Raw genomic sequence first — 21,918 nt, forward strand, 5'->3', positions numbered from 1 at the left:
GTTTGGAGAGGGTGTAGCAGCAGATTTGCCAAGTGAAGCAAGTGAATCCAGTATCATATCATCACAGGACATGAACACCTTCATACACCAGTCCTTTATCCTGCCGGCGAACCTGCTACACACATCTGATCCTGTGAAAGAATGAAACCCGAGAATAGCTGAGGCGCGGTTAACTCCTAACTTTTCAAAGATAGGTTTGACTGCAATTTTCCTATTCAGTTTTCCTTTTCCGGTAAGGAAATATGTCTCAGCAGGTAGCTGTGGATACATGTGGATCATCAGCAAGAAGACATCGGTATCTGGAGAGTCTATTACAAGTTCTACATCGCCGTTAACTGTTAGGGCATGGAGCAAGAGTAACGTATCCGCTTCTTCATGACCGTGTTTTACCAATTCATCAGGCACACTTACATTGCCTTTTGTCTCAGTGCCGAAGGTTACCATGAACTTCTTCAATTTGTTGGCAGAGCTGTTGCTGTGATCCAGAGTCTTTGCAGCTAAATACTCTACAAGTTCTGCCTTGGTTTTGACACTTGAAAGGAAGTCCTTCAAGGAAATATTCTGGATCGGTGTACTATCTTGGATGTGATAGTAGGTCGAGTTTCCCTTTGTTCTCTTTTTTTCTCATTTGCTCTTTCAGAGAACTTTCGATGTATCTGTCAAATACCAGTCTTACTTCGTCGTAGTTAGCTGCAATCCTGACAAGCTTTTCAAGAAATGACATGGCAAAATCACTGCATGTTTTCATTTTGTCTGTCTTGGAGATGGAGTTAACGAGGGCCATGCCATCTATGACTACAACTTTAAATTTCTCAGACATGTCGGACATGTCAGTTGAAGCTTCTTGCTCAGGCTGCGCTTCTTGTACTTCAGGCGCCTCGGCTTGGGGTGGTACTTCAGTTTGGGAGTTTTCACTCAATACTTGGTCGCCAGAAACACTCGGTATGGCATTAGCTGGATCGCTTGTGGCTTCTGTTGGGCTAGGTTGCTCCTTGGTAACTAGCGCTTCAAGATGATGAAGGACCTTAGCCTTGTCATATGCTAGGAGAAGTGACCCATCCGAAGCGAAAAGGGCACGTGGAACAATTCCAAATTCATACTTCCCAATACAGTCCTTTAGATCAAGGTCTGGACGGCTTCTTGATGCTACTATAAACCTCTGTAGGAGTCCTCGTTCTTCTTTGACTTTAATGAGTTTGTCACCTGCTTTCACTTTCTTCACTGTGTTGGCACTTTTGAAGTGCCTATGTTCTTTCTCTTCATTGGATCCCACACTGAAAGTTTTCCTTCTGTAAGGCGTTCTTTGACAAATGTCTGGAACAACTGTTGTCCGATGGCATCGCGGTCTACTATGTCCTTTGTTACCTTTTCATCAATTACTTTCTTGGTAAGAAGGTTACACAGGTCACTCTCATCAGTTACGAATGGGTCTCCATGAACAACAAATACCTCTGTCAATCTAGCGGAATTTCTCATTACTCGGGTGGACTTTCCCCCTGTGATCTCGTGGTGTTGGTCTCTGGTATCAGCACCTTCCATGCCATATTCTCTTTGAAACTCCTCTACTAGATTAGACAAGTCAGGTGCAATCAGGAAGAAACGGTCTAGAGCTCTCTCAATTTGGGTTATTCCAGTAATGCCTCCAATGACCTTGAGTTTGCGGTTCTCCTGCTCAATTCCGTGATCTGGACCTATTGAAGTGAATGCAGCAATCCCCTTCGTCACACAGAAATTTCCTTTCAGGAGTTCTGCCCAGACATCTGGAAAAACTTGTTCTGTTTGCTGCATTGTTGACAGGTACAAAGGGAGCAAACGTGCGTAGTTCAGGTGGTCGTGAGCAAAGAAGTACTTGATAAGAGCTTCAGTGCTTTCCATATGCAGCAGCAGGTCCCGTTGTCTGGTAGCTCTAATATACTGAAGGATAGTTTCAAACTGCCTCAAGTAGTTACGGATGTAGTGTTGAATTGGTGCTGGATTGCTTTCAAACTGTCCCAACTTTGTGAGGATATCTCTAGATTCGAACATGGTCATGGTTTCTCTAACGGCATCTCTGAGGTTTTGACGGTTGCCTGTGTTCATGCTGATATCTTTCTGATATGCTTTTTCCAAATCAATGGACGCTTCACTTAGGAACACTTTCTCTTCTGGTGCTTTTGTTAGGAACCTGTCAAAGTAGAGATGGTATAGAGCAAGCAATGTTACAGTATGTGCTTCTAGGGACCTATAGAGATGTTTTCCATTTAGGATTTGCGTTACGGTTGTTGGAAAATATAGTCCAGCTTCGACCCAAGCCTGGTCAATGCCGCTTCCTTCTGCCATATTGAAATTGAATTTGAATTTGATTGCCATATTGAAATTAATTGTTTTTGAACTCCTTGGTATTGAAATTATGGGTATTATCATTAATTTGGACCTCATACTGTGTTCAGAATACCAGTTTTAATGGAATTTTTTATATTTTGGCGGCCATCTTGGATTTGACACCCTTAATCCGTTTTAAAAAATTAACAACCTATTTTTTCGAACATGTGACACCCCAAAGACAAGGAATCAAGTGGAATTTTGCTTTTAACAAAAAAAAAACACGACAGCCATTTTTAAGACATAGCAGCCTACACGAAAAGTCGGCCCCCCCTGTGGGCCATAAATAAAAGCAATGGACACGTTGGGTGCATTTTATTTTATTGCAAATAGGCCGCCAGCAAAGAAGATGACAACCACAGGAAGATAGCAATAGCCAGCAGAGGGAGCCGAAGAGGAAGACCAGCACCAGGGTTTATTGTTTTTATTTTTTATTCATGAACAGTGATGACTGTGCACCGATTGGTGTTTGAGGGTGCGTTGGTGTATTTTTGGGTGCTTTCATGGTGCATCGATGCAGGGCAGACTGTCTCTCCCCCCAAAAGAACAATCACAGGTCCTGGGTTGCGTATTGTAAATAAAAGTAGAGTCATTGTAAATAATGCGCCCCCACCGTAAGTGTATAGTTTGAAGACCATTCCGCAATTCGGTTAGCTGTGGGCGTGAGTCTGTTAGGCAGGGTGCAATGGAGCAGCGGGACATATTTATTTATGTTTTAAAACTGTCGCACTCAGGGTCAGGTTAAATGTAGAGGGAACTACACCTACGTGCCACACTAAAAGTTAATGTAAGAGGCCTGGGACGTGCCTAAGAGGAGGAGGGTGCAGTGTTGTGGATATGAGAATGTTTTTTTTTTGTTGTTGTTGTAGTGTAAATTGTTGTAAAATATCGCCCTCCTTGCTCCAGTTATGTATAAAGGTCAAAGTGCGTCCCGTAATTAGTTCATAAACACCACACGTTAGCCAATCATAGATTTCCCCCCTTGTTGACAGTTATATCCTTATTATGTGTATTAGTGTAAGGCTGTGTCTTCCATTAATTGAAATACTCCATTGCACCAAGTGAAATAAGATAGATTCCCTTTCATTCCCATTCCCAAAACCTCCATTTCCAACTGCATCATTGCCATTCGCATTGCCAACTACATTTGCCGCCATCACCCGAGGTAATCTCGGAGAAGAAAGGCGTGTCTCCACCTCGTCATAGAGGGGAGGAGTGAGCCAGCTCCGAACAACCAACCAAGTACAAGGGGTTTGGCTTGAGAGGGCGGAGAGAGAACGCTCGGGGAGGTTCGCGAAGGTTCGAGGGTGTGGCCTATATAACCCGCGGCCCCGACGCCCCCAGGAGAGTTGAGTAAGGGATCCCTGAAAGAGCAGCTTCAGCCACCGCAGCTTCAGCCAGAGCAGCTTCAGCCACCGCAGCTTCAGCCACAGCAGTTTCAGCCACAGCAGCTTCGGGGCCTTGACGGCAGTTTCGAACGGGGCCGCGAAGGAACGGCGGCTGCTAAACGCGCCGATCGAGAAAAGGCGGCGGCTGCTCATCCCCGACCCGACCGTGCTGCGCCGCTGCGGTTCCAGCTGAACCTTCCTCCCCCTCCAGCCATCCACCTCCTGCCATTCCTGTCATCATTCCCCGTGTGAGTCTGTCTTTTGTTTGTTCTGTCCTGGGTTAATTAAGACTGTAGGTAAGCTAGCATTGCACTGTGTCTCTGATTTCTTCTGTATATTATTTTATTATCTTTCCTTCTTCCTTGGTTTCTTTTGATTGTGTAAATAGTAGGAATAAATTTAGTAGCATTTCAAACCTTTTCGTCTCCTTCTTCTTCTTCTTCTTCTTCTTCACATCCGTGTCGCTTTTGTCTTTTCCCTATTGAATATCTGTGGCGCGATTCGGCCAACGTCCAGGAATCGGGTTAGTCGGGGTAACTGTTAGGGCCGCGGCGCCATCTGCTCGGCAAACCAACATCTTATCCGCGGTCCGTAACAATATATATATATCTGTGCAGTGTCTGTCTTGTCACTGAACTACTCCCTCAAACTTTTGTGAAATCGTACCAAACTTCTGGTATGCACATATCTCCCGTCGGTATGTCCTAAGGGTATTTTTTTTGAAAACATTTCCAATTTTTTATTTCTTTATTTTTGGAATTTTTTGTGGAATTTTTTTTTCTTTTCAACTTAAGTTTTCAACCTCAATTGTTTATAAAAGGTAATATCACGTATATTACAAAAACATTTGTGCAAAATAATTGTTTGAATTTATGATTGGTTTAAACCATGACAAAACGGAAACTCGGGTACAGTCATTTATCTATACATCTACACATCTGGGCAGTGTCTGTGTTGACACTTAACTACACCCTCAAACTTTTGTTTCCGTGGTTGTGAAGTGTTTTTAATAACGTGGTGGTGGTTTTGAATCACGTGGTGGTGAGGTATTTATAATTACGTGGTGGTGAGGTGTTTTTAATTATGTGGTGGTGAGGTGTCTTGAATTAGTTGGTGATGAGGTGTTTTGAATTACTTGGTGGTGAGGTTTTTAAAATTACGTGGTGGTGAGGTGTTTTGAATTACATGGTGGTAAGGTGTTTTGAATTACGTGGTGGTGAGGTGTTTTAAATTATGTGGTGGTGAGGTGTTTTGAATTACGTGGTGGTGAGGCGTTTTGATTTACATGGTGGTAAGGTGTTTTGAATGACATGGGGGTGAGTTGTTTTGGATTACGTGGTGGTGAGGTGTTTTAAATTTGGTGGGGGTAAGGTATTTTAAATTATGTGGTGGTGAGGTGTTTTAAATTATGTGGTGGTGAGGTGTTTTGAATTACTTGGTGGTGAGGTGTTTTGAATTACGTGGTGGTGAGGTGTTTTGAATTACGTGGTGGTGAGGCGTTTTGAATTACTTGGTGGTGAGGTGTTTTGAATTACTTGGTGGTGAGGCGTTTTGAATTACGTGGTGGTGAGGTGTTTTGAATTACGTGGTGGTGAGGTGTTTTGAATTACTTGGTGGTGAGATGTGTTGAGTTACTTGGTGGTGAGGTGTTTTAAATTACTTGGTGGTGAGGTGTTTTGAATTACTTGGTGGTGAGATGTTTTGAATTACTTGGTGGTGAGGTGTTTTAAATTACTTGGTGGTGAGATGTAACGAGGCTTGGTGAGGCGAGCGCAGCTAGTATATGTATATATATATTGTTGCGGATACGGGGGACGGCACTCCCGTTAGCAAGGGGGGATTAATCCCCTTGTCCTGTTAAGCTGGCCGTCCGACCGGTCCTCGTACTTGTAACGCTCCTTTGCGGGGTGGGATTGATCAGGGTTGTTGGGCCAGGTATTATCCCGAATACCTTTATCAATCCCTCCGCAAAACAGGGAGACAAGTACCACTCGAACCACGGACAAGATGGTATTTGCCGAGCGGTTTAGCAATCCGCGGTTCGAGCCGTTATCAATGGACTAAACCCGATTAAAAGCGGTTCGGCCAAAATCGCGCCACAGGTACTCAATTGGGAAAAGACAAAGACGATCGGGGAAGAATGAAACCAAAATTAAGGAATAACAGGTATTTATTAATTATTTAAACAAAACCAAAGAAGAGGAGGAACGAAAGTAATTTACAGAAGAAGAAGAAGACACAGAGCAAACCTTAAAACAAGCTTATATTATACCCAGGACAATACAGACAGAACAAACTCCCGTACACGAATGGGAATTGCAGGCAGGAATGGCTGGAAGGATGAGAGGGGCAGACGGTCCACAGAGCTGGCGGGCAGGGAGGTCCGGGGATCGCGGCACGCCATTGGTGTCCCGCGTGCACGCCCTCGCTCAGGTTCAGCGGCGAAAACCCGGTCGTCAGCGCTGGTTATTACTCAACTCAACTGCAGCTCGTCTCTCACAGCTTATCTGAATTCTCTCTGAATTCTACTGCAGCACGTCTTTTTTTTTTTTTTTTTTTTTTTTTTTTTTTTTTTTTGTATACAATATCGAGGCTCGTGAAAGAGCGAACATTAATCACACAGAAAGACAAACCGACACATAAAACATATAACATAGGGAGCGGTAGACAAGATGGGGAGAGAGGGGGAAGGACACAAACACAACATTTGAGAGCAGGGACCGAGAGACATGGAGACATCGAGAGATCTGAGAGAGGGCGAGAGCTTTGGGGGGGGGGGGGGGGGCGTGGGAAGGGGGCAGTGGGAGAGGTATAAAACATATGGACACTGCCAGGACTTCCAGGAAAGAAGTTGGAATTTCAAACAAGGTGGATCTGGGGTGAATTAGCGGGGGTAGAAAAGATCAAGGTTTTGGATGGGGGAAGATAAGAGATGGTGGTGAACAGCTGTTTTAAAGACCTGGAGGGAGGAGTGGGATTGAAGGGAGTGAGGGAGTTTGTTCCAGAGGCGGGAGAAAAGAGGAATGAAAGAGTGAAGGTGAGCGGAGAGCCGAGATTTCGGCAGTTTAACCATCAGAGGGTTGCTGGCAGATCTTGTGCGACCTGTAGGAATATTTGGGGGACAGAGCACAGAGAGAGCTGGGGGTGCAAGGCCGGAGAGGAGTCGGTAGAAGACAGAAGTCTCTGACTCAATTCAACTGCAGCACGTCTCAGCTCAGCTGGTGTCTCTTGGTTCTTCCTCATCGGTCATCTCCCTAAGCAGTCCCTCCTCTTGCCTTTTATCGGCCGTTGCCGGCTCAAGCCGCGGGCTGCGAGGGCACGCCTACCGGGTCGCTCACCGCGGTGCTGGTTGGCTGGTTCGGGCTGGCTGACTCCACCTTTGATGACGAGTTGGTGCCACGCCCGTGATCCGGCGGGTCCTCCCCCCTTTTTCTCCGAGATGAGCACATGGCCAATGGCGGCTTGCGGGATGGAAAACCACTCACACCGCTTTTGAAGGGAACTTTGGAGAGCGGAGATGATTGGGGAAATTGAAAGGGGACCTATCTTATTTGATTAATGCAACGTAGAGTCAAACTATTGGAAACACAGCCTTACCTGAAACACATAATAACGAAATAACTACGAAGAGGGCCTATGGTTCGCTACGTGTTGCAATGTGGACTAACTAGGGGACGATCTTTGACCTTTACAATGAATGGAGGTATTTACACAAATAATTATTTACAAAGGGTATATTACAACAATTTACACAGTGCAGGGTTCTCAAAACCCCAACAATATATACATGTGAGCAGCAGGATATCTCAAAAAGTTGTAGACAGGTTGGGTATATATATATAACAAGGACGAATTGATTAGATTTTGGGGAAGATCTGGATCCGGACACTAGAATTCTGCGATTCTTCACCAAAATTTTCAAATCCAATTCTTTTTTTTCTTGAGTGATTCTTCACCATTGAGATGGGGCCAAAAACAACATACAGTATAGCATATCTCAAAAAAGTTACGGACGAGTTAGGACGAAACAAGTTGGATGCATTGGTTACATGACAAGAACAACCCAATCCAATCGATTTTGGTTCAGGTCAGGATCCACATCCGGTCTATCAATGGGATACAAAACATAAACCGTACAGCCTGGTGGGGGTATACCCTCTACCGAGTGCCGTTCTAGTTTTGAATACGTATCAGTAAGAATTATTTTTATGTGTTTTATTGGCTCTTTGCATTATTACATATAAGACAACTGCTTTATTTTATTGTCAGGCCATTAGCTGTGTGGCGTGTTCTCGCGAGATCTGACGCAATCCCGCCTGAGTGGGAAGGGCACATGGTAATTCACAAAACACGGAACCAAACACAAACATGGAACAGGAACAGCATTACATTACAATCATCATAGCAATTATGAACGCCATTGCTTGAGATGTTACATTGAGGTTGTGGCACTACTCTCTTGCGATAAGGGTGAAAAGATGGCTGCTTGTTTTCGCACAACAGATGTGACTGCAGTGTACTCGGTGCAAAGGGGTTTGGATGTGACAAAAGAACCGGGCAGTGCGTGTGCAAGCCAGGCATTGGCGGGCAGCACTGTGACCGCTGCCGAACTGGTTTCTTCAACCTCTCTTCCACAGGTTGCTTATGTACGTAACTTCGAGGTCTCGTTTATAAATTTACAAAACACCGGGTTTCTGACTTGGATTTCCAAAATACAATTGTCAATATAAATTTACAATCCTTGAAGAAAACTTATTCGCACTTTTCAATGGATCCTGGGAGATTATCGTCAGATTCTAGAAGACAGATCCCCATAACGTCTCGTACGAGTATTTTTTAGGAAATGTACATATAGCCAGAGACACAACGACATGTATGCATCGACAGATACTGTATTTACATGTACGCATGTCCCTGCCTAGCGTGTGATTGTGACACACATGGTTCTCAAGATGGCCGCTGCCATGAGGATGGCCGCTGCATCTGTCGGCCTGGCATGGCTGGCCCCCGCTGCGACCGTTGCCAGAACAATGCCTTCTTCAACCGGTCGGTGTCGGGCTGCCAGCCATGTCCAAGCTGCTACCGCTTTGTCGCAGACAAGGTGCCGTCTGTTGTCGCAACATTAACTAAATTATCAATACGGATTTGTAGACACACAATGCAAAGTCTTCACTCATTCTTCATAGGTTTCTGATGCTCACCATCGTTTAGACAAGCTGCGACAGTGCTTGGACGAGCACGAGGAAGCTGGAGGAAGCGGGCCACACAAGCCATTCCCTCTGTTGCTGAGACGATTGAAGGAGACGGCAACAACACTAAGACGTACAACTCTCCAAGTACAAGGTATTACTATTGGAGTGCTTGTGCCCCTTAACTTTTGCTGATGAAGCCATAAAAAATAAATAATAATTTTCGACATCGATGGCCACACATCATCAAGTCTTCTTCTAAATCACCACACGCACCTTTTCCTCATGAAGCCATTTAGAGATACTAGCTCCAGTTTGTTGTTCACCAAAAAATAAAGCAATTGCATAAATTTCCCCAATGCCACATTCTGGCTACTTCTCTTGTTTGCCCCTCTATTTATCTTACTATAATTCACCAAATGTCTGTCCGTCCGTTCCCAGGTACCGCAAAAACGGCTGAACCGATCGCAACGAAATTTTGGGTGGGTAATCCGGGGATCTCCTGGAGTAAAATAGGCTGTATTGTTTGTCCAATTTTTTTCCCCAAAGTTCAAATTTTTCCAATTTCCAATTTTTTCAATTTTCCAGTTTTTCCAAACACGATGGAATAATATTTACCGATATGAACAGTGATGTGGCTTTTATTGAAATTCTACAAATACTGTTTAGATTTTGATGATTTGCGTGTGATATGATTTAACGGATGTTTATATAAATCGTTTAAAATAAAATAAAACCTTCAATTTCTGATATTTTGCCTTTTCATTTGGGCCTCCCAATTGAAGCCCCGCCCATAGGGCGGGTACCGTTGCTAGTTTAACAAATTAAAGGAGACGTTGCCCCCTCTATTTGTTGTTCACCAAAAAATAAAGTAATTGCATAAATTTCCCAAATGCCACATTCTGGCAACTTCTCTTGTTTGCCCCCTCTATTTATTTATCAAATGCTTTGTTTTTTGACTATTTAGGCCTCCCTCTATACTCCCATATGTCAGAAGAAGAAGACTTATTGCTGTTCTCGGGTTTATTTCTACAATTAGTGCCTCCAATTTCTAAAGGTACCCCAGAGTTTATTGGACCCCTGAAGAGTACTAAACGACTTTTTCGGAAAGAAAAATTCTTCCTGTGCTCCCAATTTCCGAGCTGTATCTTTGAGCCGGCTGGGACTTTCGGAATGAAAATTTGCATCGACAATGTGAATAGAAAGTGCGAAAAATTATTTTGACCTTGACCTAATTGTTAAGGTCATGACCTAATTGTACACATTTTAACATTTCCACCATAACTTGACTAAGGTTTGTCTGATCGGAACGAAATTGCCCTCTTTTGACAGCTTAGACCAAGGCAAATGTATGGATTATTCACCTCATTCCCCTACGGGTTAAAGGTCAAGGTCATAGACCCCCTCAGAGTACTAAACTACTAGGTAGGTTTTTCTCCCTTTTTTGGTCAATGTCCGAGCTGTATCTCGAAACCGGCTGGGACTTTTGGAATGGAATTTTGCAGCAATCATGGGAATAGAAAGTACGCAGGGTTGACATTTGTTTTGACCTTGACATAATGTTTAAGGTCAACGGCATGACAGGGGCTCAAACTTCGGACACTGCGATGTTAAGCCTTAACCGTTAAGCCATCACCAAGCTCATTGTCCTTGTAATTAAAGTAAAACGACACTGATCTTTCCCAATGTCCTTGTCCTGCATGTGATGTACGTGTACGCTTCCCCATTAGCCTTATGGACCATATTGTTCAAAAAAGTAACACAGGCCTATGGTGTTGCAAGCTTATCTGCACCAGGACAGAATCCGATTGAAATGCCATTCAGTGTGGCAGTACCAGAAGTGAACATTGCAACCAAATCACTTTGTATGACAAATCACTTCCAAAACCAATATGACATGATGAACTTATTGTCATTTGGCTGCATTATATTTTCCTGGCCATTTTCTTACAAATCCTCCGTTGTTGTGTTTTGTTGCATTGCATTGCGTAATGTTTTTTTTTTTTTTTTTTCATTCGTACTCTTTAGAAAGGGACCAGACACTTGAGAAGCAATTGCATATGCTCAGATTTTCTCTGGCCAATCAAGTACATCTTTTGAGCAAAATTGAGAAAACAACAACCCAAGCAAACGAGGTGCTGGAACGGGTGAAGCAGGAGGTGGATGACACGAAGCGATTGTTCCCGAGCGCGCGGATGAAGTTGGCACGCGCACAGAAATTGCTTGCTCAAGCTGAACTCATGGTGAGATAGGATGTGTTTGATTGTGATCAAAACCCTCATTATGTTATTAAGTGTCACAGTGCTGCAATCTCCTTTGTGATATATATACATATATATGACTGATCTAAATAAACTAGAGATTGATTCTTCCTGCAGGTTCGAGACAGGGAGATGACTGTAAATCCATCGACACCTTCAGCAGCTCTTTCTCAGCTTTCTGCCGAGGCGATAGATCTCGCAGAACTGTGAGATAATGTTCCCAGAATGCACCACAATTCAACACGAGTCGATACTAAACTAAATGGAAAAAAGGAAAATGCAATATGACAGCCTATAATGTCTGGAATAAAACAACCCATTGTGGGAGTGGTTCATGGTAAAAGTTTGTATTCCGTGGTGGTGTTGCATCAAAGTTTGTATTCCGTGGTGGTGTAGCATCAAAGTTCGTATTCCGTGGTGGTGTTGCATAAAAGTTGGTATTCCATGGTGGGGAAGCATGAAATTTGGTATTTCGTGGTGATGTAGCATCAAAGTTGGTATTCCATGGTGATGTAGCATCAAAGTTGCTATTCCGTGGTGGTGTTGCATCAAAGTTGGTATTCCGTTGTGGTGCAGCATTAATGTTGGTATTTCGTGGTGATGTAGCATCACACTTGGTATTCCATGGTGGTGTAGCATCACAGTTGGTATTCCATGGTGATGTAGCATCAAAGTTGGTATTTTGTGGTGGTGCAGCATCAAAGTTGGTATTCCTTGGTGGTGTAGCATCAGAGTTTGTATTCCATGGTGATGTAGCATCAAAGTTGGTATTTCGTGGTGATGTAGCATCAAAGCTGGTATTCCATGGTGGTGTAGTATCAAAGTTGGTATTTCGTGGTGATGTAGCATCAGAGTTGGTATTCCATTGTGGTGTAGCATCAAAGTTGGTATTCCATGGTGGTGTAGCATCAAAGTTGGTATTCCATGGTAATGTAACATCAAAGTTGATATTCCATGGTGGTGTAGAATCAAAGTTGGTATTTCGTGGTGGTGTAGCATCAAAGTTGGTATTTCGTGGTGATGTTGCATCAAAGTTGGTATTCCGTGGTGGTGTTGCATCAAAGTTGGTATTCCATGGTGATGTAGCATCAAAGTTGATATTCCATGGTGGTGTAGAATCAAAGTTGGTATTTCGTGGTGGTGTAGCATCAAAGTTGGTATTCCATGGTGGTGTAGCATCAAAGTTGGTATTTCGTGGTGATGTAGCATCAAAGTTGGTATTCCATGGTGATGTAGCATCAAAGTTGGTATTCTGTGGTGGTGTAGCATCAAAGTTGCTATTCCGTGGTGGTGTTGCATCAAAGTTGGTATTCGGTGGTGGTGTTGCATCAAAGTTGGTATTCCGTGGTGGTGCGGCATTAAAGTTGGTATTTCGTGGTGATGTAGCATCACAGTTGGTATTCCATGGTGGTGTAGCATCAGAGTTGGTATTCCATAGTGATGTCGCATCAAAGTTGGTATTTTGTGGTGGTGCAGCATCAAAGTTGGTATTCCATGGTGGTGTAGCATCAGAGTTGGTATTCCATGGTGATGTAGCATCAAAGTTGGTATTCCGTGGTGGTGTTGCACAAACTTGGTATTCCGTGGTGGTGTAGCATCAAAGTTTGTATTCCATAGTGATGTATTATCAAAGTTGGTATTCCATGGTGGTGCAGCATCAAAGTTTGTATTCCATGGTGATGTAGCATCAAAGTTGGTATTCCGTGGTGGTTTAGCATCAAAGTTTGTATTCCATGGTGATGTAGCATCAACGTTGGTATTTCGTGGTGATGTAGCATTAAAGCTGGTATTCCATGGTGGTGTAGTATCAAAGTTGGTATTTCGTGGTGATGTAGCATCAGAGTTGGTATTCCATGGTGGTGTAGCATCAAAGTTGGTATTCCATTGTGGTGTAGCATCAAAGTTGGTATTCCATGGTGATGTAACATCAAAGTTGGTATTCCATGGTGGTGTAGAATCAAAGTTGGTATTTCGTGGTGGTGTAGCATCAAAGTTGGTATTTCGTGGTGGTGTAGCATCAGAGTTGGTATTCCATGGTGATGTAGCATCAAAGTTGGTATTCCGTGGTGGTGTTGCATCAAAGTTGGTATTCCGTGGTGGTGTAGCATCAAAGTTTGTATTCCATAGTGATGTATTATCAAAGTTGGTATTCCATGGTGGTGTAGCATCAAAGTTGGTATTCTGTGGTGGTGTAGCATCAAAGTTTGTATTCCATGGTGATGTAGCATCAAAGTTGGTATTTCGTGGTGATGTAGCATCAAAGCTGGTATTCCATGGTGGTGTAGCATCAAAGTTGGTATTTCGTGGTGATGTAGCATCAGAGTTGGTATTCCATGGTGGTGTAGGATCAAAGTTGGTAATCCATGGTGGTGTAGCATCAAAGTTCGTATTCCGTGGTGGTGTTGCATCAAAGTTGGTATTCCATGGTGGGGAAGCATGAAATTTGGTATTTCGTGGTGATGTAGCATCAAAGTTGGTATTCCATGGTGATGTAGCATCAAAGTTGGTATTTCGTGGTGGTGTAGCATCAAAGTCGGTATTCCATGGTGGTGTAGCATCAAAGTTGATATTCCATGGTGATGTAGCATCAAAGTTGGTATTCCATGGTGATGTAGCATCAAAGTTGGTATTCCTTGGTGGTGTTCCATAAAAGTTGGTATTCCGTGGTGGTGTTGCATCAAAGTTGGTATTCCGTGGTGGTGTTGCATCAAAGTTGGTATTCCGTGGTGGTGTTGCATCAAAGTTGGTATTTCGTGGTGATGTAGCTTCAAAGCTGGTATTCCATGGTGGTGTAGCATCAAAGTTGGTATTCCATGGTGGTGTAGCTTCAAAGCTGGTATTCCATGGTGGTGTAGTATCAAAGCTGGTATTCCATGGTGGTGTTGCATCAAAGTTTGTATTCCATGGTGGTGTTGCATCAAAGTTGGTATTCCGTGGTGGTGTAGCATCAAAGTTGGTATTTCGTGGTGATATAGCATCAAAGCTGGTATTCCGTGGTGGTGTAGCATCAAAGCTCGTATTCCATGGTGGTGTTGCATCAAAGTTTGTATTCCATGGTGGTGTAGCATCAAAGTTGGTATTCCGTGGTGATGTAGCATTAAAGCTGGTATTCCGTGGTGGTGTAGCATCAAAGTTGGTATTCTGTGGTGATGTAGCATCAGAGTTGGTATTCCATGGTGGTGTAGCATCAAAGTTGGTATTCCATGGTGGTGTAGCATCAAAGTTGGTATTCCATGGTGATGTAACATCAAAGTTGGTATTCCATGGTGGTGTAGAATCAAAGTTGGTATTTCGTGGTGGTGTAGCATCAAAGTTGGTATTTCGTGGTGATGTAGCATCAGAGTTGGTATTCCATGGTGGTGTTGCATCAAAGTTGGTATTCCATGGTGGTGTAGCATCAAAGTTGATATTCCGTGGTGATGTAGCATCAAAGTTGGTATTCCATGGTGATGTAGCATCAAAGTTGGTATTCCTTGGTGGTGTTGCATCAAAGTTGGTATTTCGTGGTGGTGTAGCATCAAAGTTGGTATTTCGTGGTGGTGTTGCATCAAAGTTGGTATTCCGTGGTGGTGTTGCATCAAAGTTGGTATTCCATGGTGGTGTAGCATCAAAGTTGGTATTTCGTGGTGATGTAGCATCAAAGTTGGTATTCCATGGTGATGTAGCATCAAAGTTGGTATTCTGTGGTGGTGTAGCATCAAAGTTGCTATTTCGTGGTGGTGTTGCATCAAAGTTGGTATTCCGTGGTGGTGTTGCATCAAAGTTGGTATTCCGTGGTGGTGCAGCATTAAAGTTGGTATTTCGTGGTGATGCAGCATCACAGTTGGTATTCCATGGTGGTGTAGCATCAGAGTTGGTATTCCATGGTGATGTCACATCAAAGTTGGTATTTTGTGGTGGTGCAGCATCAAAGTTGGTATTCCATGGTGGTGTAGCATCAGAGTTGGTATTCCATGGTGATGTAGCATCAAAGTTGGTATTCCGTGGTGGTGTTGCATCAAAGTTGGTATTCCGTGGTGGTGTAGCATCAAAGTTTGTATTCCATAGTGATGTATTATCAAAGTTGGTATTCCATGGTGGTGTAGCATCAAAGTTGGTATTCTGTGGTGGTGTAGCATCAAAGTTTGTATTCCATGGTGATGTAGCATCAAAGTTGGTATTTCATGGTGATGTAGCATCAAAGCTGGTATTCCATGGTGGTGTAGCATCAAAGTTGGTATTTCGTGGTGATGTAGCATTAGAGTTGGTATTCCATGGTGGTGTAGGATCAAAGTTGGTATTCCATGGTGGTGTAGCATCAAAGTTGGTATTCCATGGTGATGTAACATCAAAGTTGGTATTCCATGGTGATGTAACATCAAAGTTGGTATTTCGTGGTGGTGTAGCATCAAAGTTGGTATTTCGTGGTGGTGTAGCATCAAAGTTGGTATTTCGTGGTGGTGTAGCATCAAAGTTGGTATTCCATGGTGGCGTTGCATCAAAGTTGGTATTCCATGGTGGTGTAGCATCAAAGTTGATATTCCATGGTGATGTAGCATCAAAGTTGGTATTCCATGGTGATGTAGCATCAAAGTTGGTATTCAATGAGGGGGGTTGCATAAAAGTTGGTATTCCGTGGTGGTGTTGCATCAAAGTTGGTATTCCGTGGTGGTGTTGCATCAAAGTTGGTATTCCGTGGTGGTGTTGCATCAAAGTTGGTATTCCGTGGTGATGTAGCATCAAAGCTGGTATTCCATGGTGGTGTAGTATCAAAGTTGGTATTCCATGGTGGTGTAGCATCAAAGCTGGTATTCCATGGTGGTGTTGCATCAAAGTTTGTATTCCGTGGTGGTGTAGCATCAAAGTCGGTGTTCCCTGGTGGTGTTGCATCAAAGTTGGTATTCCGTGGTGGTGTTGCATCAAAGTTGGTATTTCGTGGTGATATAGCATCAAAGCTGGTATTCCATGGTGGTGTAGCATCAAAGTCGGTGTTCCCTGGTGTGTTGCATCAAAGCTGGTATTCCATGGTGGTGTTGCATCAAAGTTTGTATTCCGTGGTGGTGTAGCATCAAAGTCGGTGTTCCCTGGTGGTGTTGCATCAAAGTTGGTATTCCGTGGTGGTGTTGCATCAAAGTTGGTATTTCGTGGTGATATAGCATCAAAGCTGGTATTCCATGGTGGTGTAGCATCAAAGTCGGTGTTCCCTGGTGGTGTTGCATCAAAGTCGGTATTCCATGGTGGTGTAGCATCAAAGTTGATATTCCTTGGTGATATAGCATCAAAGCTGGTATTCCATGGTGGTGTAGCATCAAAGCTGGTATTCCATGGTGGTGTTGCATCAAAGTTTGTATTCCGTGGTGGTGTTGCATCAAAGTTTGTATTCCGTGGTGGTGTAGCATCAAAGTTGGTATTCCGTGGTGGTGTTGCATCAAAGTTGGTATTCCGTGGTGGTGTTGCATCAAAGTTGGTATTCCGTGGTGGTGTAGCATCAAAGTCGGTGTTCCCTGGTTGCAACAGATTTCGATGTTCCCTGGTGATCGGATCATCATCATTTGATGATGATGTGGCGTGAGATTTTACTTGGAACCGCCTCATCCATTTGTTGTGTCTATGACGTCCTCCTTACAGGCACGAGAGCAGTGCTCAAGATGTTATGCACCTTGGTATGCAAGCACAGCAAACCTCTCACCAGGCCTTTGATGCTGCCATTGTTGCAGACAAAGAAGAGACATTGGCGAAGCAGGTCTGTCCAATAACTTGTCCGTCCACTTGTGTGTTCCTGCACTGTAGCATCAAACAAATATTAGAAACCCGCACCCAAGAGCATGTTGAGCTTCCATAAGATTTAACAACAACCTAAATACTTCAACACATCATTTATCTTCATAGTATGGCAGATAGGTGCAGGAATTGTGCCTTTGATGATACAGGCATGGCATTTGGCACACAGACAGAGTAAGTCCTAATGAAGATATTTGGCTGTCGGGCCATCGCAGATTTGTCCTTTTTTGAAAAATGGCCGCCATTGTTGTCACAGGGCACATCTGCGATGGCCCTACAGCCAAATATAATCCTTAGGGCATACTCTAGCTGTGTGCCTACTCTCGTGCTTGTATCATCAAAGTCACAATTTTCCCAAATATTTCACCTATCTGCCGTACTACCACCCCACGTAAGTTCGAGAACTTTCTATTTTTCATATTCTGATGCCACCTACCCCATGTGATGTAGTTTCTTATGGTGTCGGTGAAAGACCTGTGATGAGGTGGAGCGAGTGAAACGATCATCCTTTATTATCTTTGGTATTAATAATAATAATAATAATACATTTATTTTATATAGCGCTTTTCAAGAAGCCCAAAGACGCTTTGACAGAGTACAAAAAAACAAGTGCAAAAAGACAAAAATCAACAGGTAAATAATCAATGCAAAAGGAAGGAGAAGGAGAAGAGATAGTCAGGGGTTAAATGCTGTGGGTTAAATGTTGAATGCAATGTTGAACAGGTGGGTCTTGAGTTATGTTTTGAATGTGGTGAGTGAGGAGGAGTTTCTGATGGTGTGAGGTAGTGAGTTCCAGAGGGTGGGAGCAGCGATGGAGAAGGCCCTGTCCTCCCAGGATCTGAATTTGGTCCGCATGGGGGGGGGGGGGGGGGGGGCGGGGTCAGGAGGTTGGTACCAGCAGAGCGGAGGTTGCGGGTGGGAGTGTGTCTGGAGAGGAGGTCAGTCAGGTAGGATGGGGCCAGGTTATGGAGGGCTTTGTAGGTCAAGAGGAGGATTTTGTACTGGATTCTCTGGGGGATGGGGAGCCAGTGAAGCTTGTAAAGGACGGGGGTGATGTGGTCACGGGTCCGGGAATGGGTGAGTAGACGGGCAGCGGAGTTCTGAATGTAATGGAGTTTATTGATGATTATTGAGGGTGAACCAAAGAGGAGGCTGTTGCAGTAGTCCAGACGGGAGGTGATGAAGGCGTGGATGAGGGTTTCTGCAGCCATGGAGGAGAGGGATGGACGGAGACGGGCGATGTTTTTCAGGTGAAAGAAGGCTGTCTTTGTGATCTGTTTAGTGTATTTGTCGAAGGAGAGGGTTTGGTCAAAGATGATGCCAAGATTCCGGATGTGAGGGAAGGTGGATACTGGGAAACCGTCGATGTTGAGGGCAAAGTTATGGGTGGATTTGGTGAGCGTTTTTGGGCCAATGATGATTATTTCAGATTTATCATAGTTAAGTTTGAGGAAGTTGATTTGAAGCCAGGATTTTATTTCAGAGATGCAGTTTGTCAGGATAGAGTGGGTGGCGGTGGAGATGGACTTGGTGGAGATGAAAAGCTGGATGTCATCGGCAAAGCAGTGGAATTGGAGACCATGACGGCGGATTAAGTGACCAAGGGGGTACAGGTACAGGATGAAGAGGAGGGGGCCAAGAACTGAACCTTGGGGGACACCTTGGGGGAGGGGAGCAGTGGGGGATTTGCAGTTATTGATGGAGATGAACTGGCGTCTGTCGGAGAGGTATGATTTGATCCAAGAGAGGGCAGTGCCGGTAATGTTAAAGGTGGTTTCAAGTCGGGTGAGGAGGATGGTGTGATTGATGGTGTCAAAGGCGGCGCTGAGGTCGAGGAGGATGAGAATGTTGAGGTTGCCAGCGTCAGAGGAGAGGAGAAGTTCGTTGGTGATTTTGAGGAGAGCAGTTTCAGTACTGTGGTTGGAGCAGAATCCAGATTGGAATGTTTCATACAGGTTATTGGCAGAGAGGTGATGTTTAAGTTGAGTGGCGACAGCACGTTCCAAAACTTTTGACAGAAAGGGTAGGTTGGAGATGGGTCTGAAGTTGTTCAGGGTGTCAGGGTTGAGTCCAGGTTTTTTCAGAATGGGGGTAACAGCAGCAATTTTGAGGGATGGTGGGACGATGCCTGTAGACAGGGAGGAGTTTATTTTTGCAGTGATAAGTGGAGAGAGAGCAGGAAGGGAGGCTGGAGGGGACAAAGCTGGAGGGGATGGGGTCAAGAGTGCAGGTGGCAGTTTTCATTCCTCTGAGGAGTTCAGAGAGGTCAGTCGGGGAGACTGGGGAGAACTGAGACAGGGGTTGGCAGGATAAGGGGGGGCAGGTGGTTTGAGGGGGAGCAGGTGCGGTGGTGGTTAAGCTGCTGTAGATGTTGTCAATTTTGCTTTGGAAGAATGAAAGGAAGGAGATGCAGTTGTCTACTGTGAATGACTGGGTGGTGGTGTCCAGGGGGCTGAGGAGTTTGTTTATTGTAGAGAAGAGTGCTTTTGGGTTTCCAGAGCCAGAGTGGATAATTTGAGAGTAGTAGGCGGAGCGGGCGCGGGAGAGGGCATCTTTGTAGTGTTGTAGGTGGTCCTTGTAGGCTTGGGAGTGAATTGTGAGACCTGTTTTATTGCGGAGTCTTTCAAGTTGGCGAAAGACGAAACGCGCCGACACCAGCTTCTGAGAAGCTTTCCGGCCCGGGTGAGAAAGGCCGTGGATGGAGGCGAAGATGCGGCGCTGCCAGGTAACGGGCACGATGGGGCGAGGCTGGCCTTGGGAGACGTCGCAGAGCAGGACAGTGTCCGCGAAGGAGATGTCGGCCAGGCGGAGGCCCGTGTCCGCCGCCCGGAGGGCCTGCACCGTGTTGTCGGTGGTCTGGTCGGCCGCCATGAGCGCGAAGTCCACGCCGAGGTGGACCGCGTTCGCGCTGGCCCGAGAAAGACAGTCGGCCAAGGCGTTGTCTTTGCCGGCGACGTGCCGGATGTCCGTGGTAAACTCCGACACGGCGGAGAGGTGGCGCTGCTGGCGGGCCGACCACGGCTCCGTGACTTTGGCCATTGCGTAAACCAATGGCTTGTGGTCGACGAAAGCCGTGAACAGGCGGCCCTCCAGGAGGTGGCGGAAATGGCGAACGGCCAGAAATAGACCGAGGAGCTCGCGGTTGAACGTGCTGTATTTTAACTCGTTCGGCTGGAGTTGCCGGCTGAAAAAAGTGAGTGGCTGCCAAACCCCGTCCACCCATTGTTCATGGACGGCGCCCACCGCGTAGTTGGAGGCGTCCGTAGTGAGGGCGATGGGCGCGTTGAGCACCGGGTGAGCCAGCAGCGTCGCATCGGCGAGGGCCCGCTTTGCGCTCGTGAATGCCGCGTCCATGGCCGCAGACCAGACGATGTCATGCTTGGCCGGCTTGCCCCGGAGGGCCTCGTAAAGGGGCCGCATGAGCTGAGCAGCGCGGGGCACGAATCGGTGATAAAAATTCACCATGCCAAGGAACTCTTGTAGGGCCTTGATGGAGCGGGGACGCGGGAACGCGGTGATGGCCTCGACCTTGGTCGGCAGCGGCACGGCCCCGGTCTTGGTGATGCGGTGGCCCAAAAAGTCAACGGTCGTCGTGCCGAAGTGGCATTTGGCCGGGTTGACAATTAAGCCGTGCTCGCTGAGGCGACCGAACAGTGTTCGGAGGTGGAGGAGGTGCTCGGCGCGGGACGTGCTGGCGACGAGGATGTCGTCCAGATAGACGAAAAGAAATGGCAGGTCGCACAGCACGCCGTCCATCAAGCGTTGGAATGCCTGGGCCGCGTTCTTGAGGCCAAATGGCATCCTCAAAAATTCGAACAGGCCGAACGGCGTGATGACGGCCGTCTTCGGGACGTCGGCCGGCCGGACAGGTACCTGGTGGTATCCCCGTATCAGGTCAATTTTTGAAAATATGACCCGTCCCGCCAAACGGGCGGAAAAGTCCTGGATGTGCGGGATCGGGTACCTGTCGGGGGTGGTAGCGTCGTTGAGGCGGCGGTAGTCGCCACACGGGCGCCATCCGCCCCCCGGCTTTGGCACAATGTGCAGTGGCGAGGCCCACGCGCTATCGGAGCGCCGCACGATGCCGAGGCACTCCAACGCGTCGAACTCAGCCTTTGCCACGGCGAGCTTGGCCGGGTCGAGGCGGTGGGCCCTGGCGTAGACCGGCGGGCCCGTAGTGGGGATGTGGTGCTCGATCCCATGTCGCACTGCGACGGCCGAAAACGTCGGCCGCGTGAGGGCCGGGAATTCCGCGAGCAGGCGAGCGAACTCGTTTGCCGTCGGGAGGGCGCATGCCAGTTCGGTCGGCGCGGAGCTGCTCATCGTACACGCCAGGGAGCTGAAGGTCTCGGCGTTGACAAGGCGACGTTGTTTGACGTCGACCAGCAACCCGTGCGCCCAGAGGAAGTCGGCGCCCAGCAAAGCCATGAGGACGCTGGCGGTCACAAAGGTCCACTGAAAGCACTGGCTGCTGAAGCAGAGGGTGACGTTGCGCGGGCCGAAAGTGCGTATGGCCGATCCATTAGCAGCGACCAAAGAGGGGCCGCAAACGGCGTTCCGCCTGTCCTGCTCGGAGGCGGGTATGACGCTCAGTTGGGCGCTGGTGTCACAAAGGAAACGCCACCCGGACGCTTTGTCCTTAATAAAAAGCAAGTTGCCCGAGTGGCCGGCGCTCATGGCTGGTAATGAACGCCGGCCCAGCCGTTTCCCGACTTGCCGAAAGTGCACGGGGGTCGGCATGTCCGAGCCTTGTGTCCGAACCTGGCGTGGTAATAACACCACGCCAGGTCAGGTGGAGGCCCCGGCCGACGTGTTGGAAGCGATCGGCACGGCGTGGCGGCCGCTAGTTGCACCGGCAAGTCGGCCTCCAACCGCGCAGGGCGCTCGGGCATCGTGGGCGTCGCCTCGGACGGCGGCGGGCTCCAGGTAGCCGCTCCGACGTGCTGGCCTGCCGAGGAG

General features: G+C 46.4%; 1 protein-coding gene across 1 annotated transcript in view; it reads left to right on the forward strand.

Moving 5' to 3' along the window:
- LOC137422958 (laminin subunit gamma-1-like) overlaps nt 1-21,918 on the forward strand; it is an 85,267-nt gene that overhangs the window by 44,826 nt on the left and 18,523 nt on the right. Inside the window, exons 10-15 of the mRNA XM_068109650.2 lie at nt 8,253-8,395; nt 8,672-8,850; nt 8,936-9,092; nt 10,967-11,181; nt 11,317-11,405; nt 16,807-16,921. Of these exons, the coding sequence (XP_067965751.2) occupies nt 8,253-8,395; nt 8,672-8,850; nt 8,936-9,092; nt 10,967-11,181; nt 11,317-11,405; nt 16,807-16,921 (898 nt within the window). The remainder of the gene's footprint in view (nt 1-8,252; nt 8,396-8,671; nt 8,851-8,935; nt 9,093-10,966; nt 11,182-11,316; nt 11,406-16,806; nt 16,922-21,918) is intronic.

This window comes from Myxine glutinosa, chromosome 3, assembly GCF_964187855.1.
Source record: "Myxine glutinosa chromosome 3, kmMyxGlut1.1, whole genome shotgun sequence".
Taxonomy (NCBI): domain Eukaryota; kingdom Metazoa; phylum Chordata; class Myxini; order Myxiniformes; family Myxinidae; genus Myxine; species Myxine glutinosa.